Source organism: Salminus brasiliensis, chromosome 13 (assembly GCF_030463535.1).
Source record: "Salminus brasiliensis chromosome 13, fSalBra1.hap2, whole genome shotgun sequence".
Taxonomy (NCBI): Eukaryota; Metazoa; Chordata; class Actinopteri; order Characiformes; family Bryconidae; genus Salminus; species Salminus brasiliensis.
Genome location: NC_132890.1, coordinates 28,439,975 through 28,458,803, shown reverse-complemented (window position 1 = coordinate 28,458,803; position 18,829 = coordinate 28,439,975). Strand labels below are relative to the sequence as shown.

The following is an 18,829-nucleotide window of genomic DNA, read 5'->3' as shown; positions in this document are numbered from 1 at the left end:
TGCGGATCCGCAGCGGAATGAGAGACACGCAGCCGGGCTTAAGCAGCGACCCCGCCGCCCGTAGATGGCTGAAGTCCCCGGAGCGTTGAGCCCCAACGGTGGAGAGAATGGTACGGCTTCTAGTCCTCTGCTTGCTTTCCCTTTCTCAACCCAACCTAACCCTCGTGTTGGCCGTGCTGCGTGGCAGGAGTCCCGGTGACAATAGCGCCGCATGACAGCCTTCGGGGTCCGGGAAATATTTTATTATTATTATTTTTTTTTTCTACTGTTATCCCCCTCTTTCCATTATCGTGGTGATAACAGTCGAGGAGTGGCTAAGGATTTGTCGGGTTTGTCACGGTCTGTCCGTTATGCCTGCTCTGCTTCTTCTCCTCCTGCTGCTGCTGCTACCATGCTAACCGACGGGGCTTGAAGTTGGCTTCGGGCTGGAATTACTCCGTTCCACCTTAAATGCTGCAGCAGTTTCATTCTGGCGCCCGCGGGCGCCAGAATGAAACTGCTGCAGCATTTAAGGTGGAACGGAGTAATTCCAACTTCAAGCCGGCCAGATGTGTGCTGAGCTCGTTCACACTTCACCGAGACAATCTGGCGAAATATGCACCACAGCTGCCTTCTTGGGGGGTAATCTTTTCCTTTTGCTCATGGATTTAATGCCACACATTTGTAAACATATCAACCTCAGAGGTTTGTTGTTTAGATACTCCTGACAGCTCTTCATGCTTCGCTCCTACAAAGTCAGTAGCTTTAGCCTGAGCCACCTACTGTCTTAAAGATTGCTCGTTTATGAGGGCTATGAAGGGCTATAATCACAAAGTGTGAAATAACACATATTTGATATATGATGTTTTTGTGTGTTTATTATATATGAGTCGTGTGGCTGTCTCACACACTTTATACACACCTGCTAAGACAATACTTGTGTGTGTGTGTATATATATATGCTACAAATACAGTAAATACTAAAGGGTATGTCTATTATGGTCATTTCCTGTGATTGATTATGGTATAATGCAGTAAATAATGTATGTTTTTAGTAAAGTGTATATGAATGCGAACACAATCACAGGAAATGACCATAAATAGGTATACGCTTTATTATTTACTGTGTTTTAAAGTATCATATCTTATATATAAATATCTCTATATATGAATATTTTTTATTTATACAATGACTGAATAACCGTTCTTAATATTAATATGAATACTGCGGGCGTTTAAATGATCTCGCGCAGGCATGCATGACGTTGTGTTATTATGCTGTGGCTTTTTCACTCTTCACGTGTGCCAGGCTGAAGGCGTGCTGGCAGGACCCTGATCCTTCAGGACGGACCTGTGAATCATTACACCGCCCTCAATCCTTCCACATTTCTCTCTTGCCTTCTGACTCTGCAGATTAGAGTAGACCGCCCACCCTCCTACACCCCGCTGAGACTGTACGACAGGTTATTACCCCGCCGCTCCTCACCTGGGAGCCGTTGGTTCGTGTTGTGTCCTGCTGGACCTCTTACGGCTCTGTGGGTTTTTTTTTTAATGTTTTTAGCGGAAGCAGCGGTGGGCGTCAGTCAGTGGGGACGCAGGTGATGAGCTGTGCGAAATGTGGCCTACGTCCGGCTCCTCTAAAGGCCTTTCTGTGAACCCTGCACCTGATTCAGCTGACTGTGTGAGAGTGTGCTGAAAGACTCCATTCACCTCTCTGACAGCCACAGACCTGTGTCGTTCGTGCCTCCGGGACAAAGAGAAAGACAAGGAGAGAGAAAGTGCTAGAGAGGTGGATCAAGATTGTTTCGTAGAGTCTCATAACATGGGCGGGAGGTTTAGTACACTAGTACACGCACATTAATATGGCACACACTGACAGACAGTCGTATACGGTTCAGTTTTAGTTGACACTTTAGTATGCACTTAAATGTACGTTGTTATTTACACTTTAATAGACACTTTGGCATCCTGGGCTCCCCAAACAGTCGGGAAGTCTAATTCACTCTTTAAGCAACCAGTTAGGGACACGCTTTTCTGGACAAGCTGAGGGATACAGAATTGTCACTGAACGTAAAATAGTCCATTATCAGATTTGACTTAAATATGACTCGCATAACGCAGCGTTAAACAGATCTCGTGTGTATATGCATATATACACACACACACACAGTCATATCAGAATATAATCATTATCATATCAGACCACCTACCTCATAGTGGGAATAACTACCTTTGGCTCAGAGGACACTATCGAGATGTTGTGGCATGCTCTTAGGTGATAGGTGTTTATTTTAGAGGTTAACTGCAGGTTAACAGGTCGACAGTGGCACGTCAGTTGCTCTGGCATCAGTGGTCAATTCAAGCACATGCTTTTGCACACTTGCTTTACTACATGCTAATATGTGGTATATTATAAATATGATGGTATATGATTTAGCACACTCAGTGTAAAGTTTAACTAAGAGTTTAGCCCATGCTTTAGCACATGCTTTAATTCAAGCTTTAGCATATGCTCTGTACAGTTTACCACAGACTTTAGTACATGCCTTTCACACTACACACATTAGCACGTTTAGACACGCATGCTTCCGTTACTGTAAAAATGGTGTAGCACAGAATTGAGCACACTATAAACACAGAGTCTTTGAAAGTCAGCTTTAGTTCACTGGCTAGCGCACACTTCAGCTCATGGCACATGTAATTGTGTTTTGTGGCTGTAACACTGAGCTCTCCGTGGTCTAGAGCGATGAGCGTGTTCTTACTAGCAGGATATGCCCAAATGCCTTACTTCTAATTGTACTGACATTACATTAGCTTCCTGTTCAGTGTCACAGTGTGGCATCATTGTGAAATCATGGTTTCTAACTTTTAAAAGCCTTTAGAGGTTGTACTTTGAGTGAGCTAATGAAATGACTCGTCGTCTTAAAAGCGTAGAGGGTCCGCACCAGAAAGTCAGCGCTGCGGGATTCAGCTAAAACTGCTTATTTTGCTGTGTCTGATATTGTGTGATAAGTATACTGAGGCTGAAAGCAGATCTAGGTTTTCTGTAGTTGGTGTGTTTAAGGCGTCTTCATTTGTTCCTTCTGTTGTTGAAGTTTCGTAAATACTTTCATGCTCAGAGGCAGACACTGATGCGATCCCTTTCCTTTAGTCAATTAGAAAAGTGTAAAAATGCATTTCTTGTAGAAAAGGCGAAGTGATTGCGCAGCTTAAGCAGAGGTGGTTGCTCTGCAGTTGCTAGGGTGTTGCTAAATGCGTGTTATGTGGTTGCTAGGATGTCAGTAGATGGTTGCTGTGGAATCCCAGGTGATTGATGGGGTGTTGCAAGATGTATTAAGTTATTATGTTCAATGTTTCCCAGCTTATTATTTGTTTAAAGTGTGTATTCTGTTGAGGATTTGTTCACTTAATTTCACTTGGGGTGTCCAAACTTTTGCAAGTGGACTTAATCAGACAAAAGGGTTTTTAAATTATTGAGCACATCTAAACAGAGTACCTTTCATATTTGTCCCGAATCAAAAGTATGCACTCGGGACGGATTCTAGGCTCGTTTAGGGGAGAGGTTAATGGTCACTGGTTTGCTTTCACACAGAAGAATTCCATTAGGAATCCATGGATGGTTTCCTTATTTTCCTTGCATACAAACACTCTTACAGAGCTTGAGAGCTGGAGTCATGGCAGGAACACCTGTAAACAATGAGCCATTCTCATAGGAGAATTGTTGTAGCCATGCAGGCGTTAAGTCGAAAAAGTCTAATGACAAAATAAACCATGCAAAATCACGCAACCACCACGAGCGCCGCCGTGAGAGGACAGCTTCTACACCTGCGGTGGGCCTCACAAGAAGCGAACCACAGACCACTGAATCCAGAAGTACTGGAGAGCGGTTCTTGGGGAAACAGCTTTTACACTTGACCAAAGTACCACACTAGCAGATTCTCCCGGGTCCAGAAAAAAAACGCTTGTGTGAGTGGAGTACTTTAGTCTGGCCAGAGTACTCTGACTGCAGTCTGTGTGCAGTAATTTTGTGAGATGTATGAAAACAGAAGGTAGTTCTGTGATCTGAGTGTAGTTTAAGCTGAGTGCGGTCTGAGTGTGGTAATTCTGTCTGATGTATGAAAACAGATTGAAGTCCTGCGTAAACAAACAGGAATAAAGCGAGACGAGCCCCACGAGCAGCAGTATGATGATCTCATGGCTGAAAACCTGCTTTATTGGCATTAAAGTGGGATTTCAGTGCAGCAATAAACACTCCTGTCTGATTATGGGGTTTACACACTGAGCCCTCTAGAACCCCTCATTACGGCCGGGCAGCCGTTTAAAGGGACGCTGTGGCTGCAGGTCAGTGGAGGGATTACACCACCAGACGCCTCCACCAGAGTCTATATAGTTAAGAGTCGAGGTTTTAAAGCGCTAGTCATTCGGACCTGACATTTACAATGTAGCGCAGCACCAGAAACACCAAGCATTTATTGGCTGATCGACTATCTAGGCTGATCGCTTTAACTATTGCTTGGCCGATAGTTCTGCTAAACTGTGCAGGTCTCTCTCTCACTCTCTCGTTCTCTCTCTCCGTATAGTCCTGTTATGGGGGGGCGGTGGGAAAGTTTTTTCCACACACAGTAACTTAAGAGTGTCACATGCCTCAGCTTATTCTAATGCTCATACGGGCAGGCGAGAGAGTGAGGGGGAGGAATGGACGCAGTGGAGGTGCGGTCAGTGTGTGATTTTCAGAATGGGGTTCGGGTGATGTGTGCTGGAAAAGTGTGTGTGTGTGTGTGTGTGTGTGTGTGTGTGTGTGTGTGTGTGTGTGTGTGTGTTGTAATCCGCTCCTTTGCAGCTGAGCTCTGTATTGTAGTGTAGCGGGGGGCAGTGGGTCCGGTGGGAGGGGGATGTTTTGAGTGTAATGTTATCCGGTAATACTGTATTCTGACTATCCTGCCAGGTGGCTCTGGTCCAACTGAGTGGAGTCTCTCCCTGACTCCAATTCACAAAATACGGGAATCTACGATACAGGCATACTTGTGATGTAGTTAGTGTGGCGATACCGGCACGTAAACATTTATCAACTGTGGAAGTTGGGACTGAATCCTGGGACTGTCCAGATCAGCTTAGGGGGGCAAACAGCTGGATCAGAGTTGAAGGTCCCGTCAAAGTGTTGTGTTTAGAGCCAGAGTTTTTACCTCAAGATGTGACTGACTTCTGAAATATAGATAGTAATTAAAATGTTTTCATGAATATTAATATTATTAGAACTTAGTTGTGGATATTAATATTATTAGAAATATGTGTATTTAATCAGGAGAATGTATTTTTTTAGTTTGTATGTAGTTCATTTGTTCTTTTTCTCTCTCACACACCTGCTCGGTCTCTCTCTATCTGCCTCTCTCACTCTTTCACTCTTGCAATTTAACTTCAACCTGATCTTGCTTCAGACCATGTAGACTTGTTTAATTACAGATTCATTAACTGTAGAAACTGTTTATAAACTTGTTTATAGATGCGAGTGTGGCACAAAACTCACAATTGTGTTAGTTATGAATTTTAAAAGATTTAAAAAGAAATGTACATATCCTCGTACAGATTACCGTGCAGAGATCCGGTTCTCTGAGTGGGAATATGTGATCTATTATAGCTTCTGCCTCTGAGTTAGTGAATCCTGTTGCCTGTTACTGGTTAAAGATGTCTGAAGAAATTGAATGGTGAAATTTTAACATGGTTTTAATCTTACAAAACTTGCAGAAAAAAAGAATGCTTGCGCATGTGTGCAAATGTGCACTGCATGCCAGTGATTTCCCAACTCGTGTAGAGGGGGTGGTGCGTGCATGTACACTAGTTTGAGTCACCTTTTATATAAATACGTTTGATCACTTGAAACTTGAAAAGTGAAGGCAAACATTGCCGATTTTAACAAATTTAGACAAATCAACAGCAACTAAAAAATATTCTTATTTGATTTTTGTAAATATTTCAAGTATTTTAGCAAGAAGATGTAATAAAGTTATCTGCCTCTGAATGCGATTGTTAATTCTGAAATATCGATAGTAGTGTATTAGAACTTTATTATTAATATTAATATTCTTAGAACTTTATTCTGGATATTAACGATATTAGAGCTTATTAGAACTACTGGCTTTACATTATTAGAACCATTAATAAATTTCAGTGTATGAAGTGAGCCAATCTTTAATTATTAAATAACTAGTTTACGCAAGTGTTGTATGCAACTATAGCAGGCGCTGGGCAGTTGTTGGAGCAGATAAGGTGGAGGCTTATGGGAAAGCGGTAAAGAACCTCTGAGCTGTGTTTCTCTAGGTTACAGCGCAACGAGGGAGGGAACAAAGTTTGCCACAGTTACACAACGTGCAAGTGAAGAACAGGTTATCGAGAACACCAGCGCAGGGGTTCACAAACTTTTTCACACCTCACTTTCTGAGTTTTTAGGCTCCTCAGAAAAAGCCTGACCTGTGTTTGGTTGTGTTCATAGCATGAGCTACTTATTCTATCTTTGTGGCAATATGGTAAAAAATAGATCTCTATTTTTTTGTGTTTTTTCAATAAACAGTGCATACGTGCGTTCAAAAGTTTGTGCGCCCCATTTTTAGAGTAAGTTAAAGTGGAAACAAATCAACACATTCTCTAGAGGAAACAAAAATATGGCATTTTACTGCAAATTTAGACACAGTTTCTGTATATTTTTGAAATCTAACCTATTATACTACTATTTTGTCCTAACCTGGACAAAACTGCCTTTATTAAGAGATGCACGGTTGCATATAAACATTGTTGCTCATTTCAAAAGAAAGCAGATCAGAAAATATTTGAAAAAACACTTCATCTTTATGGTAATATAGTAAAATAGCTTGTGTGCACACTCATGGTGTGTGTCAAGAGCGAATATGCTAATTAGTCCACATTGCAGTGGACCAATGATGGATCTCTTGCTGTAGGCAAAATAACTCGTGTGATTAGCAGCATGTGGCACAATTTCAGTAGTTAATTTATATTTATGTGTATTTTATCAGTCAGTATTATTATCAGCCTTGGCCTTATTCCCGTTTTCCTTTTACTTCGAGTGGACTTCACCCTTCAGACTAGAAACCAATCAGCTGTGCAGTTCCTTTGAAGGGCCTTTATCAAACTCTTATTTTGAAAGAAGGTATTTTGATTTATTTATTCATGTTTTGCAAAATAAGTTTGATGTTCGTAAAAATTATATATATCACTCCCCAGTTTGTTTTTTGTGATGTCACTAATGTACCTACAGTATATCCACCCTTTCAGCTTACAGTCGCTTAGCCCTACCCTTTTAGCGTAGAGCAGTTTATCTTCGCCTGTTAAGCCTATAGCCTTATTAGCAAGAAAGCATTAAAGTTAAAATGCTAAAGCAAGACTGAAAATCCAAAAATGATATATTTCAGCCCTTAATAGGGATTCTCCTAAAGTAATCGTCAGTAACTTGCTAATCACTCAATCCATTTCCACCAGATTGTTTTGTTATTTATGCAGTCATTTCTGCATACATCTCATTTACATGCTGTTGAATTTATAAAATGCCTATCTACATGAACAGGACACATTTAAAGATGAAAACCTGTAAGAGCCTTAAGAAGTGACTAAGTCTATGTATCTGTTAGATTTTTTCCCCAGCTTGAATATTCACAGCTTTAATGCATTTTAACTCCAGTGTTTCCTGTAAAATGTGGCTCTTCCTTGGCCTGGTCGTTGTACTTTCCTTTGTCCCTGAGGTCGCAAACAGTGTAACCTGTATGAACATAATCATAAATTAGAAAAAAATGTTGGAAAATACTTATTTGAGATGGGCCAATCAGTTTTTTTTAGGGGCCGATAACAGGCCATAGGCCGTAGGCTTAAGGGCTCCTAATGCTAAGTTCTCAATGCGTGCTGCCCTGTGAAAGAGAATGCCTTTGTCTTATGAGTACACACATGCTACCTAAAAAGGCTGCCTACTGGTAGTCCTGAATGGACAGCACCTTCAGTATAAACAACCACACTAAAACGATCAGGGCCACTTTTAGCTGTTTAGCAGTTTGCACTCAGACTGTTACAGTGTTAAGTAGAGATGGTCACCCACTGTGATCCTTGTTGTGTGTATACAGTGTGTGTGTGTGTGTGTGTGTGTGTGTGTGTGTGTGTGAGATCTTATCAGTGCGCTAATAAAAGAGCAGTCAGGCTAAATGAGAGAGGTTAAGTGTCTCTCTAGGCTGTTTCTGCGAGGCTGCGTGGGAACGTACTCTGTGTGAGTGTGTGTGCTCAGTGGAGTGGTGCGTTAGGAGGTTGTACAGCAGTATTTTATACGTTCAGCACTGTGTGCAATTTTCTGTGATGAAGCGTGAGCCAATCAGAGCATGTTGCTGAACTAGGGTTTAATCTGTTGTCTTTCTTTTTCTGACATTTGTGCAAAAACAAGTCTAGTAACTCTCTGAGCTCAAGATTCGCATCACAGACACTTTTTTTGTGCTTATGTGTTTATGGCTGGTGTGCGTGAGCCTTGTCTGTCATTGCTCGTATCTGTGATTGCTCACGATTCAGGATGAATTTGGTACAACAGAAAAAGGCAATTGCCCCCCTACCCCCTTCGGAAATGCATGTGCTGAGCCTAAATTTCTTTTGATTGATTTATTTGGTTTGGTATAGTCCCCTATGAGGTAGCTGCTGCAGCCTGTTGTGTGTAAATCGCATGTCTTGGAAAATGTTCCCTGTCTGTCTAACAACGTGGACACACCGTCCTTGTTCAATCCACCCTGATTAAATGGTTGAAAATCTTGAAAATTCCAGAATATCTCAAATATTTCTATACAATTGTGTTTTTGAGGGGAAAAAACAATTAGCAAAAATTAGGAAAAAAGTGGAGTATCACTAAAGCAAAAATGCAAAATAAAGGATACAAAAGAGATTTTTAAATAAACAATGACGCATCCAGCCGTAATATGATTCTTAATGGCTGGCACGGGTGTCCAGGTGACTGAACATGACTGGACGTACAGATTGTCAGCTGGCTTGAAAGTTTGCTTGTTTCGATGCCGACCCTAATCACAAGCTTACATAACTGTAGTGAGTAGAAACAGTCATTATTTAGCTATTTTTGTTTAGGTGGAGGAGACAGAAAGACTACAGTTACCATAGCAATACTTGTAAATCCACTACAATTTCCACAATGCCATGCAAACCTGGTTTACGGTAGAACTCGCACTTGTAAACTTTATGTTTATGTTTACTTATATTTGTCAGTCTTTGTCTGCTGCCATGTGTCCACCTAACTGTGATATCCCTATTGTGGTGGTTTGATATGAATATGTGCATCATTACACTCCTAGTTCTTCATATATAAATATATATTTTTTTCTTTGTTGATTTATTTTCTTTCCATATTAAAGCAAAGTTGTAAGCAGCTCCTGCTGCACCTGGACTACAAAGGTTTCTAACTTCCTGCAGAATTTTTCATCTGCATCAGCCGATAATAACAGCTGACCGAGATATCAGCCTGTCCCTGGTTCTTAGTAGTGTGTGTGTGTGTGTGTGTGTGTGTGTGTGTGTGTGTGTGTGTGTGTGTGTGTGTGTGTGTGAGAGAGAGAGAGAGTGTGAGACCTGTAAAGAGATTCTCCAGTGTGTGCTTGGTTACTGAAAGAGAGAAAGGCACAGTGATGTATGTCTCTCTCTCTCTGGGTGAGCCAGGCCCTTTACTCATTAACCTTTCAGCAGAAAGAGAGAGGAAGAGAGTCGCTCAGCCTTTAACTTGCATACCCCCATCCTCCACTACCACCTCGCGATTAACACACATCACTTTGAGCTGGAATAGGGACTGTGTGAGTGTGTGTATGTGTGTTTGGCGATGGTGGACGGGCAACAGTATGATCCGGTACTCGGTGCTGCTGCAGAGAGAGGACGATCCGGAATTGGAGGTAGATCGTTCTTAAACCACACTAATGATGAAGGGTTCTATAGAGTACGGATAAAAGAGGTCTTAGACTCGTAATAATAATGGAACCCTTTAAAGGCAACGTATCGCCGGCTACAAAAGCTTTTTTTGTAGTCTGCTGAACAAAATGTTATTTGACTCTTTGAACCTTTTTTGTGCTGTACTTATAATAAATAGAGCTGTTTAAGCATCCAAGTGTGATTTGTTGGGTTGGCGTGGTACTACACTTGTATGAAGGGGGTTCTTCAAGGGTTCTGTAGTCAAGACAATAGTTCTAAGTAGAACCATGACAATTCAAATGACCCTTTGCTTGATGCTTATATGATTCTTTGCCTGGTGAAAGTGTCCCTCCTATACATAGAAAATCTGTTGTAGAGGGTTCTTTCAAAAAGGGTTCTATATAGCACCAAAGTTTCCGACTATTGTATCTTTTTCAAACTTTCCATTAAACCTTAAAGTAACAGTTTGGTGAATAATCGAATAATTGATCATTGGCCCCAAATGCAGTCAATCAGCCAAGTTCTGCAGGCCCAAAACGAATGAGACGCTACTGTTAGCAGTCTCTGAACTTGACTTTTTGTTTATTCCCCTCTGGCTGTAAATAAACATAGACAGCCTAGACAGCTGGTCAGGAAATCATATTACTATAGTTTTTACTGTTTATGTAAAAAAAAATCCTGGATAACCAGGATGCTAACTGCTAAGTTAGCTCCTACGCTGAGCAGAGATTAACACAGAGCATCCTGGTGCCCACCACCACAGCAGTTACCTAATCTTTCATCTTATAGTTCAGTGTGCACTGTGCAGGCCTATACTGTTTCCTTTGTGTTGAGAGCTTCTCTGCTAATTGTTAGATGAGATGCTAGGCTAAGCATCCACAGCAGATCTTCATTTTTATACCATAACTCAATGCATAGCATTGTTATGTTGTTATCTGGTAATTATCTCGTAATTATCTGGTATAATGATGATCACTTTGTGTTTGGGTGAGATATATGTTGCGATATATAGTGATACTGTAAGCAAGGTGATTATGTTGTGATTTTATTTTTAGTTTTTTATTGCCAGTCAAATTTTATTTTTAAAACTGTCATACTATTTAAAAACATCATGAGCATAAAATCTGAGTAAAATGAGGGAAAGTTAGCTTTTTATGCAGTCATTACGGGGGGCTCTGGGGACAGAGTCCGACACTGCTATCTAGAGGTCAGGTTTAAACGCAACACAAATTGAACCACTGTCTGCTGCCAATCTTTACATAGTAAACCATTTATTAAAAAATCAATACTGTGTTTTTGAGAACCGATACAGTATCGCAAGACATGTCGCAGAGTAATTACGGCGTTACAGTGGAGTTATCTAAATGTCATGACTTTATTACAACCCCTTACGTGTGATTGCCTCATGTGAGTTTAGCTCTGCCTTTTACAGAGTATTTTGCTCTGCGCTCTCTCTCTTTCTCTCTCGCGTTCTCTCTCTTTCTCTCTTTCTCTCACTCTCTCTCTCGATGGCAACTGCAGGGGCTTGTTTCGTTTCTGACTGTGACAAAGCAAGGCCAGGGCCCTGGTGTGTCAGGGCAAGAGAGTAGACAGGTATCAGGAACTGAGGTTTAATTAAAAATTCTTCAGAGTTAAATCCCTCCAACTGTGCAGGCGGAGAAGTTTTTGAGCTGGAGTTAATTCAAGCCCCCGATGGACCCGCACCTCAAACACGCAGGATTTTCTCTGATTACATAAATTTGTTTCATTAAGTTGCCTCTGATCCTGCTGGGGTTTCCTTTCAGCACTGGATTAGCAAGCGCCCTCAAAGCCAGAGAGAGGGGTCTGTGTCGCTCCAGCATGCTGCACACTTGCTCATAGCGGCAGTGCACACTTATTTGAAGTGAATTAGTCTGTGCAACTGTTTTCAGGCGGCAGTATTCAAATACCAAAATCGCTGTTTGAGTGTTTCATCACAGGAAGATTCAGGAATATTCAAAGTCAGCAAGGACTCCCCCTCACTGTGATTGGCCTTTATTTGCTGCCTGGTTAGTTCTAAGACCCCTCCCCTGACTGTGATTGGATCCCTTTCTGTGAGTGGTCTTAATCTCCACCTCATTAACTGTTCCGGTGGCTTTTCCACATGGACACGGTTCAGCACTGAGCGCTTACAAATACAACAAGTACACTTTAGACACTGCAGCAGCACAAGTTTAGCAAACCTGAGTCGGCTACGGACCTCATCCAACAGTGCGATCGCAGCGTTAGCACCGCCCAGCTGACTGGCTTGTCCAACAATCCTCCGACTACATGAGCATGGCCAGTCTACTGGGCTCATCCAACAGTGCTACCCCTGCTACTTAAAAAGCAGTTGATTTGTAACAGCTGTGCTGGAATATGTTAATGATTTTTTATTATCAGCCAGGACCACATCTATAGCTATACGTTAGCATAGTGCTAACGACATACTGAAATCAACATACACTCATGCCAGGAGATTTCATCTTTAATTGGCATTCTACAGCTATTGAATGGGCTTCCTGGCATGGTTTGAAATGAGTGGGATTTCCGCATGCGGCTTTAGTAAGTTATGTAGCGTTAGCTAGCGTTAACTAACTACATTAGGCTAGAAGTTGTGGTGCGAGACTGTTGCGTAATTATTACGAGATCCCGGGCACTTCCTGACCCTGATTTAGCAAAAGGAAAAACTAGAGAAACGAACTGGTACGTACTGGTACGTACTGGCGCGGAACAGTACGGCATGGCTTTAGTAACCATTTGGCCCTGCAGTGGAAAGAGGGCTATGATTGGTCCTAATTGCTGCCTTGTTTATTCCAACGTTGTTGAGACTTTCCCCTGACTGTGATTGTTCCTAATCACCACCTTGTTTTTTTCCCGAGACTCTGCGCCCTGATTGTGATTGGTCTTTATTGCTGCCTTGTTTGTTTTCTGACCTCCCCTGACTGTGATTGGGGGAGTGACTGTGATTGGCTCTCTTGATAATGATAATTGACATACAAAGCACCACATTTCATTTCATGAAAATATGGCAGTTCTTGTTCACCTAGTATTATATGTGAGATCATGCTATATGGAGGCGGTTGCCTCCCCTCTCCACGTGTCAGGCCAAATCGGCACCCCCTAAAGGTTCCGAGTGAAAACACCAACGATTCGTCAGTCTGGATGAGGCAGAATGACAAGAATGTTTAACCTGAGGGGACAATCTCCAGCTCCACTTCCAACTAAGCTCAAAGCTCCTGGAGATCCAGCTCTAGTCTGACTATCCAATCTTGACTGTCCAGAATCTCCGCCCCTTCCAAGCACACCAGAAGTATGAATGACGTGAGCTGAGCTTCATGGGAGGCGGATCTACAGCAGTCTGGATGGAGAAACTTGCTCCAACATGCCACCTTGATTTTGCATGTACTGATTCTCTCTCTTTGTCTCTCTCTTTTTGCAGTCCCAGAAATCCTGGATAGAAAGCACTTTCACCAAAAGGGAATGTGTCTACATACTGCCAGTGTCAAAAGACCCTCACAGGTATACACACACACACACACACACACTTCTTTAATTTTAGGTTAAGCTTACATCCCACCAATTACTAGCTTATTGCTTGCCTAAATTACTTGCTTAAATGGTTTCTGGCATTCTGTGACACTGATATCTGTACGTATGGACTAAAGTGTGATAAGTGTACAGTCAGAAACTATGTAAACAACCCTGCCCCCCTCATAGCTAAATCATGCTAATTAGTGGGCTACACGTTTCTATTGCTTGTTAGCTGTTTAAGCTTTGAAGCCCCAGTGCTAATTGGTGGGCTAGAATCTTCTATTAGTCCAGTATTAAAATAAAGATGCACTTGAAAGATGGACAACTTTTTTGGGGAAGAAGGGGGGCTGGGGGATGTAGGGGGGAGCTTTTAGGCAAGCTATCACTGTAGCGCTGGCCCAAGTGGCAAAAGATGTGTGTGAAAGCAGGACAGAGCAGATTTACTCCAGCATTCCTGAGGGGAACCAGGAGAAGTCCACACACGCACTGGAATGTGCCTCATATCACCCTGATCTCTCTCTCCTGATTGGTTGTTATATAGCTCAGGCTGAAATCTGCCTGATTATTGGCTGATGCAGCAGAAGCTATGTCCTTTTTCTTTCCCTAGCTTTTCTCTCTCTTTCTCCATCTCTCTTTTTCATCTCTTTCTGCTACACGGCTGTATCCTAGTTACTTACACACACATGTGCACACATACACCCACACATCTGTATAAATACATTGGAGAATGCATATATGCATATAGCCATATCAGAATATTAGGACCACTCCTGCTTTGGAATGAACTCTGCTAATTACATCAGCTTCAATGACCATACAGGAGCATTTTGTAATTCTATAATTACACACTGTAGTTCATCTGCTTCTCTGTATCGTTTGTTAGGTCTTCTTTTCTTCCTCTAGTCATTCATCAGTGATCACAGGACACTGTTGGCTGGATATTTCTGGCTGGTGGATGGTTCTCTAACAACGCAACACACATGAACACACCACCACAACCACATCAGTGTCAGTGCTAAGAATAAACCACCATCCAAATAATACCTGGCCATTGAAGAACTGGGAGAAAGAAGGCTAACAAAGTATGCAGAGAATCAGATTAGGTGTTCCTATATGGTCAGTGGAGCTAATATCATGGGTAATAATAAAGTTTATTCCAAACCAGGTCATAATGTTTTAATATGACCGTGTATTTTGTGTGTTTTTGTGTTTGTGTGTGTGTGTGTGTGTGTGTGTGTGTGTATAAAATTATATAAAAAGTGAAAGTTTAGAGATGTTTGTATTTTAACACAGACTCCGAATTTCATTACGTGTGTTAGTAAGTGTGTAACTGAGCTCCAGATCACTGACACTTTCCAGCAGTTATCTCCTGTTTTATTGAGTCAGAGTTATGAGTTACTGTTTGATTGGTTGAGAATCAGATCTTCCTGTTTGGATTGTAACTCTAATGGCTTCCTGTGATTGTGCCAGTCTCTCTCCCACCCCTCGGAGGGAACAGCTTCTCTGCACTTTTCAGAGGGTCAACTTCTTTTCCTTTTTTTTTTTTTTTTTTTTTTTGTGTGTACGAACGTCAGAAAAGCCATGAGGCCTTGAGACTCTCTCTCTCTCTCTCTCTCTCTCTCTCTCTGCCTGTAGATAAAGCTCAATGCCACCAAAGGCGCTAATCACACACTCACACTGAGAAAGGGTCTTACTCGTCTCTGAATAACAGCACAGTATTAAAAAGCTCTTATAATTGAAAACTTTATTCATATAAAATAGGAATATGATGTTGGGTGCCATTCAAATCCCAGTCCTCGGTGTCGCTGATTTTGATTTTGATTTTTTTCCCTCTGCAGATGCCTTCCAGGATGCCAGATCTGCCAGCAACTGGTCAGGTGAGAATATGATGGTGATGTATGATGAGTATAATTCATATTATTAATACATATTATTATTGTTATTACTCACTGTATATAGCTACTTTTTTAACATGTTTTGCGTGTGCAGGTGCTGCTGCGGCCGGCTGGTCCGGCAGCATGTGGGCTTCACTGCCAGTCTGGCAATGAAATATTCAGATGTGAAGCTGGGGGAGGCACAGCAGCCGCAGGAGGAGTGGAGCGTAGAGAAACACACAGAGCAAAGCCCCACTGACGCCTATGGCATCATTAACTTCCAAGGGGGGTCACACTCCTACAGAGCCAAGGTATAAACTCACACACACCGTTTGACTAATATAAACAAATGTCCTTTAGTAGTCTGGAAATGCTCCACAAAGGTTTAGACCAATTTTCACATTTGTAATAGTGACTAACCAATTAGTGTTTGAACACAAACCTGTTGGCTTGTAAAAACTCATCATTGTACAACCCATAATGTTCACATATTACTTTACTGTTTCAGCTAAATGTACAGTTGTTCACATTAACAAATACCCAGTTAAACATTACGTTGGGAAGATAAGCTAGTCAGGTTGGAGAAGCTGCCATTCTGTATTGAGAGACTTTTGGACATTTTTGGGGGGAACAAACAATTCCATGAACAGCATGCTTGATGTAACCTCTATTCATCTTTTTAATGTGCATCACAGTTAATATTGCTAACTGATTTTGTCTTAAAATAATGTAAACTATTTATGTTCTTAGAGTAACTCATTGAGCTTACTGCTCTGTGGATTCTAATGTCTCTTTACTCTTAAAGTAAGGGCCGCGTTTATGAGATGAAGCAGTCTGAAATATTTTTATTGTCCATAAACAGTAAAAGTTGACCTGAACTATAAACAGTAGACTCAGTGAAACACTAAAGAGCCTGTGTTTGTCTGTGACTGCATATTGTGTGTGTGTTTTTGTGCATGTGTGCAGTATGTGCGGCTGTCCCACGATTCACGGCCCGAAGCAATCCTGAGGCTGATGTTGAAGGAGTGGCAGATGGATCTTCCAAAAATTGTCATCTCAGTGCACGGAGGAATCCAAAACTTTGACCTCCACCCCCGAATCAAACAGGTGGTGGGGAAGGGGCTCATTAAAGCAGCTGTAACCACAGGGGCCTGGATACTTACCGGGGGAGTTAACACAGGCAAGAAACATGCACATACATGCTCACACACCCTCAGACTCAGTTATACACATACACCGATCAGCCATAACATTAACATAAAATTGACAGGTGAAATGAGAAACATTGATTATTTTCATCTACAGTGGCATCAGTAAAGGAGTGGAAATATTGGGCAGTAAGTGAACAGTCAGTTCTTGAAGACAATGTGTTAAAAAGCAGGAAAAATGAGCAAGCATAAGAATCTGAGTCACTCTGATGAGGGCCAAGCTGTGATGGCTAGACGACTGGGTCAGAGCATCTCCAAAACTTCAGGCAGATCTTGTAGGGTGTTTCATATATGCATTTGTCAGTATCTACCAAATGTGGTCTAAGAAAGGACAACCATGAACCAGCGACAGGGTCATGGGCACCAAAGGTTTATTAATGCATTCCATGGAGGCCTCACTTCACTAATTACTGAACATAAAGAATATGCTGCTAACAACTTTGTGCTAGAGTCTATGCCTTGCGTGGTCAGATCTGTTGTAGTGGCATAAGAGGGACCTACTCAATATTGGGTAGGTGGTATAAATGTTATGGCTGATCAGAGTATTTACAGGCCTATTGTTGTAAAGTTGGAGTTTGGAAGGTGGTAGAATTTTTCTTCTTGCACAAATTATATATTTTATATATTATATCACATACAAACCTTTGCCAAGACCATACAGGGTGCCAGAATGCCATTCTAGCTAGTATAACCCCATACATCATATATATATGCTGTTAAATATACACACACATACACACATTAGACACTCTTAAAATCCTGAACATCAGGAAGAAAAGGGGGTGTGGTGTGTCTGAGATTACACCCAAACATACACAGACACACATAATGACAGCTATTCAGAGCTTCAGTTATGAGGACATTAGACATCATTATTATTAGCAGACATGCATATTACATGCATATTACACACACACACACACACTTACACTGCAACACCAGTGATTTCTCACCAGACCAAAAACAAACATTGCTGCTGACCCAGGAGGAATTCGCGACTCATGGCAGTACACAGACAGCACTTTAATGACCAGGTCTATAGAGCTTTTTCAGAAGTAGAGCTTTGATGATTTAATCATGATTTAATTCTGAAATAGAGCTGCAATGGTTTAGAGCATCAGTAGGATATAGAGTCATAATGATTAGTGTGTTTTTTCCAGGTGTGGCGAAACATGTGGGTGACGCACTGAAAGAGCACTCGTCCCGATCAGCTCGGAAAATCTGCACCATCGGCATTGCCCCCTGGGGTGTGATTGAAAACAGGAATGATCTTATCGGAAGAGATGTAAGACCTTTTAATAGCTCTGCACCTGCAATCCATCCCCCCTCTCTGTCACTAAATGTGATCCCTTCTGTTCTCATTTGACTGTCTGTCTCTCTGTCTGTCTGCCAACATTGCAGCTGAATTAGTGAATGCTTGTAGTATTGTGGATTGAATGAATACATCAGAGTGTCACAACATGTATGTGTTTGGTGTGTTTAGGTGGTAGCCCCCTACCAGACGCTGCTAAACCCCCTCAGTAAACTCAACGTGCTGAATAACTTGCACTCCCACTTCATCCTGGTGGACGACGGCACCGTGGGGAAATACGGAGCGGAGGTCAATCTGCGCAGAGAGTTGGAGAAACACATAAATCTGCAGAGGATACATGCTCGTGCGTTCCTACTGCATTTTGCACTCGTTATTTCTCCAACCCACATATGCAGTGTTTAATACTTAAGGATCAGAAGTAGGAAAAGAGATACATTTCAACTGTTTCTTTTTTCTATAGCTTTTAAACAATGGGTGAAATAAATTCTCGTGTGTGTGTGTGTGTACAGGTATTGGTCAGGGTGTGCCGGTGGTGGCTCTGATATTTGAAGGTGGTCCAAATGTGATTCTGACTGTTCTGGAGTACCTGCAGGAGAGCCCCCCTGTACCTGTGGTGGTGTGTGAGGGAACCGGCAGAGCCGCAGATATACTGTCATATGTCCACAAACAGACAGAGGATGACGGGTCAGTGACACGCACACAAGGACAGATGATGATGTTAAGGGTTATAAAATGTAATGAGAATAAAAACAGTCAAAGCTAAGCTTTGAATGGATACAACATAGTTTGGAAAGGCACACAATTTCTTTGTCAGGTCAAAAACTGTTACTCCTCAATCAGTTTCTGGCAAGAAACAAGTTTTTGTATCTTTTAGAGACCTGGATAGGGTTTGATCAGATTAAGAGAAGTGTGTTAGTGTGCAGTAAAGAAACATTGAACTGTTTGTTAGCTATGTTACTATGTTATGACACTGAGCTACAGGGGCA

The 18,829-nt window shown here is 41.8% G+C and overlaps 1 protein-coding gene across 1 annotated transcript in view; it reads left to right on the top strand.

Annotated features, from left to right (window-relative positions):
- Positions 1–18,829, top strand: part of trpm7 (transient receptor potential cation channel, subfamily M, member 7) — a 41,871-nt gene continuing 23,042 nt past the window's right edge. Inside the window, exons 1-8 of the mRNA XM_072695834.1 lie at positions 1–110; positions 13,358–13,437; positions 15,288–15,326; positions 15,439–15,634; positions 16,290–16,503; positions 17,692–17,816; positions 18,015–18,186; positions 18,353–18,527. Coding sequence (XP_072551935.1) covers positions 108–110; positions 13,358–13,437; positions 15,288–15,326; positions 15,439–15,634; positions 16,290–16,503; positions 17,692–17,816; positions 18,015–18,186; positions 18,353–18,527 — 1,004 coding nt within the window. The 5' untranslated portion in view covers positions 1–107. The remainder of the gene's footprint in view (positions 111–13,357; positions 13,438–15,287; positions 15,327–15,438; positions 15,635–16,289; positions 16,504–17,691; positions 17,817–18,014; positions 18,187–18,352; positions 18,528–18,829) is intronic.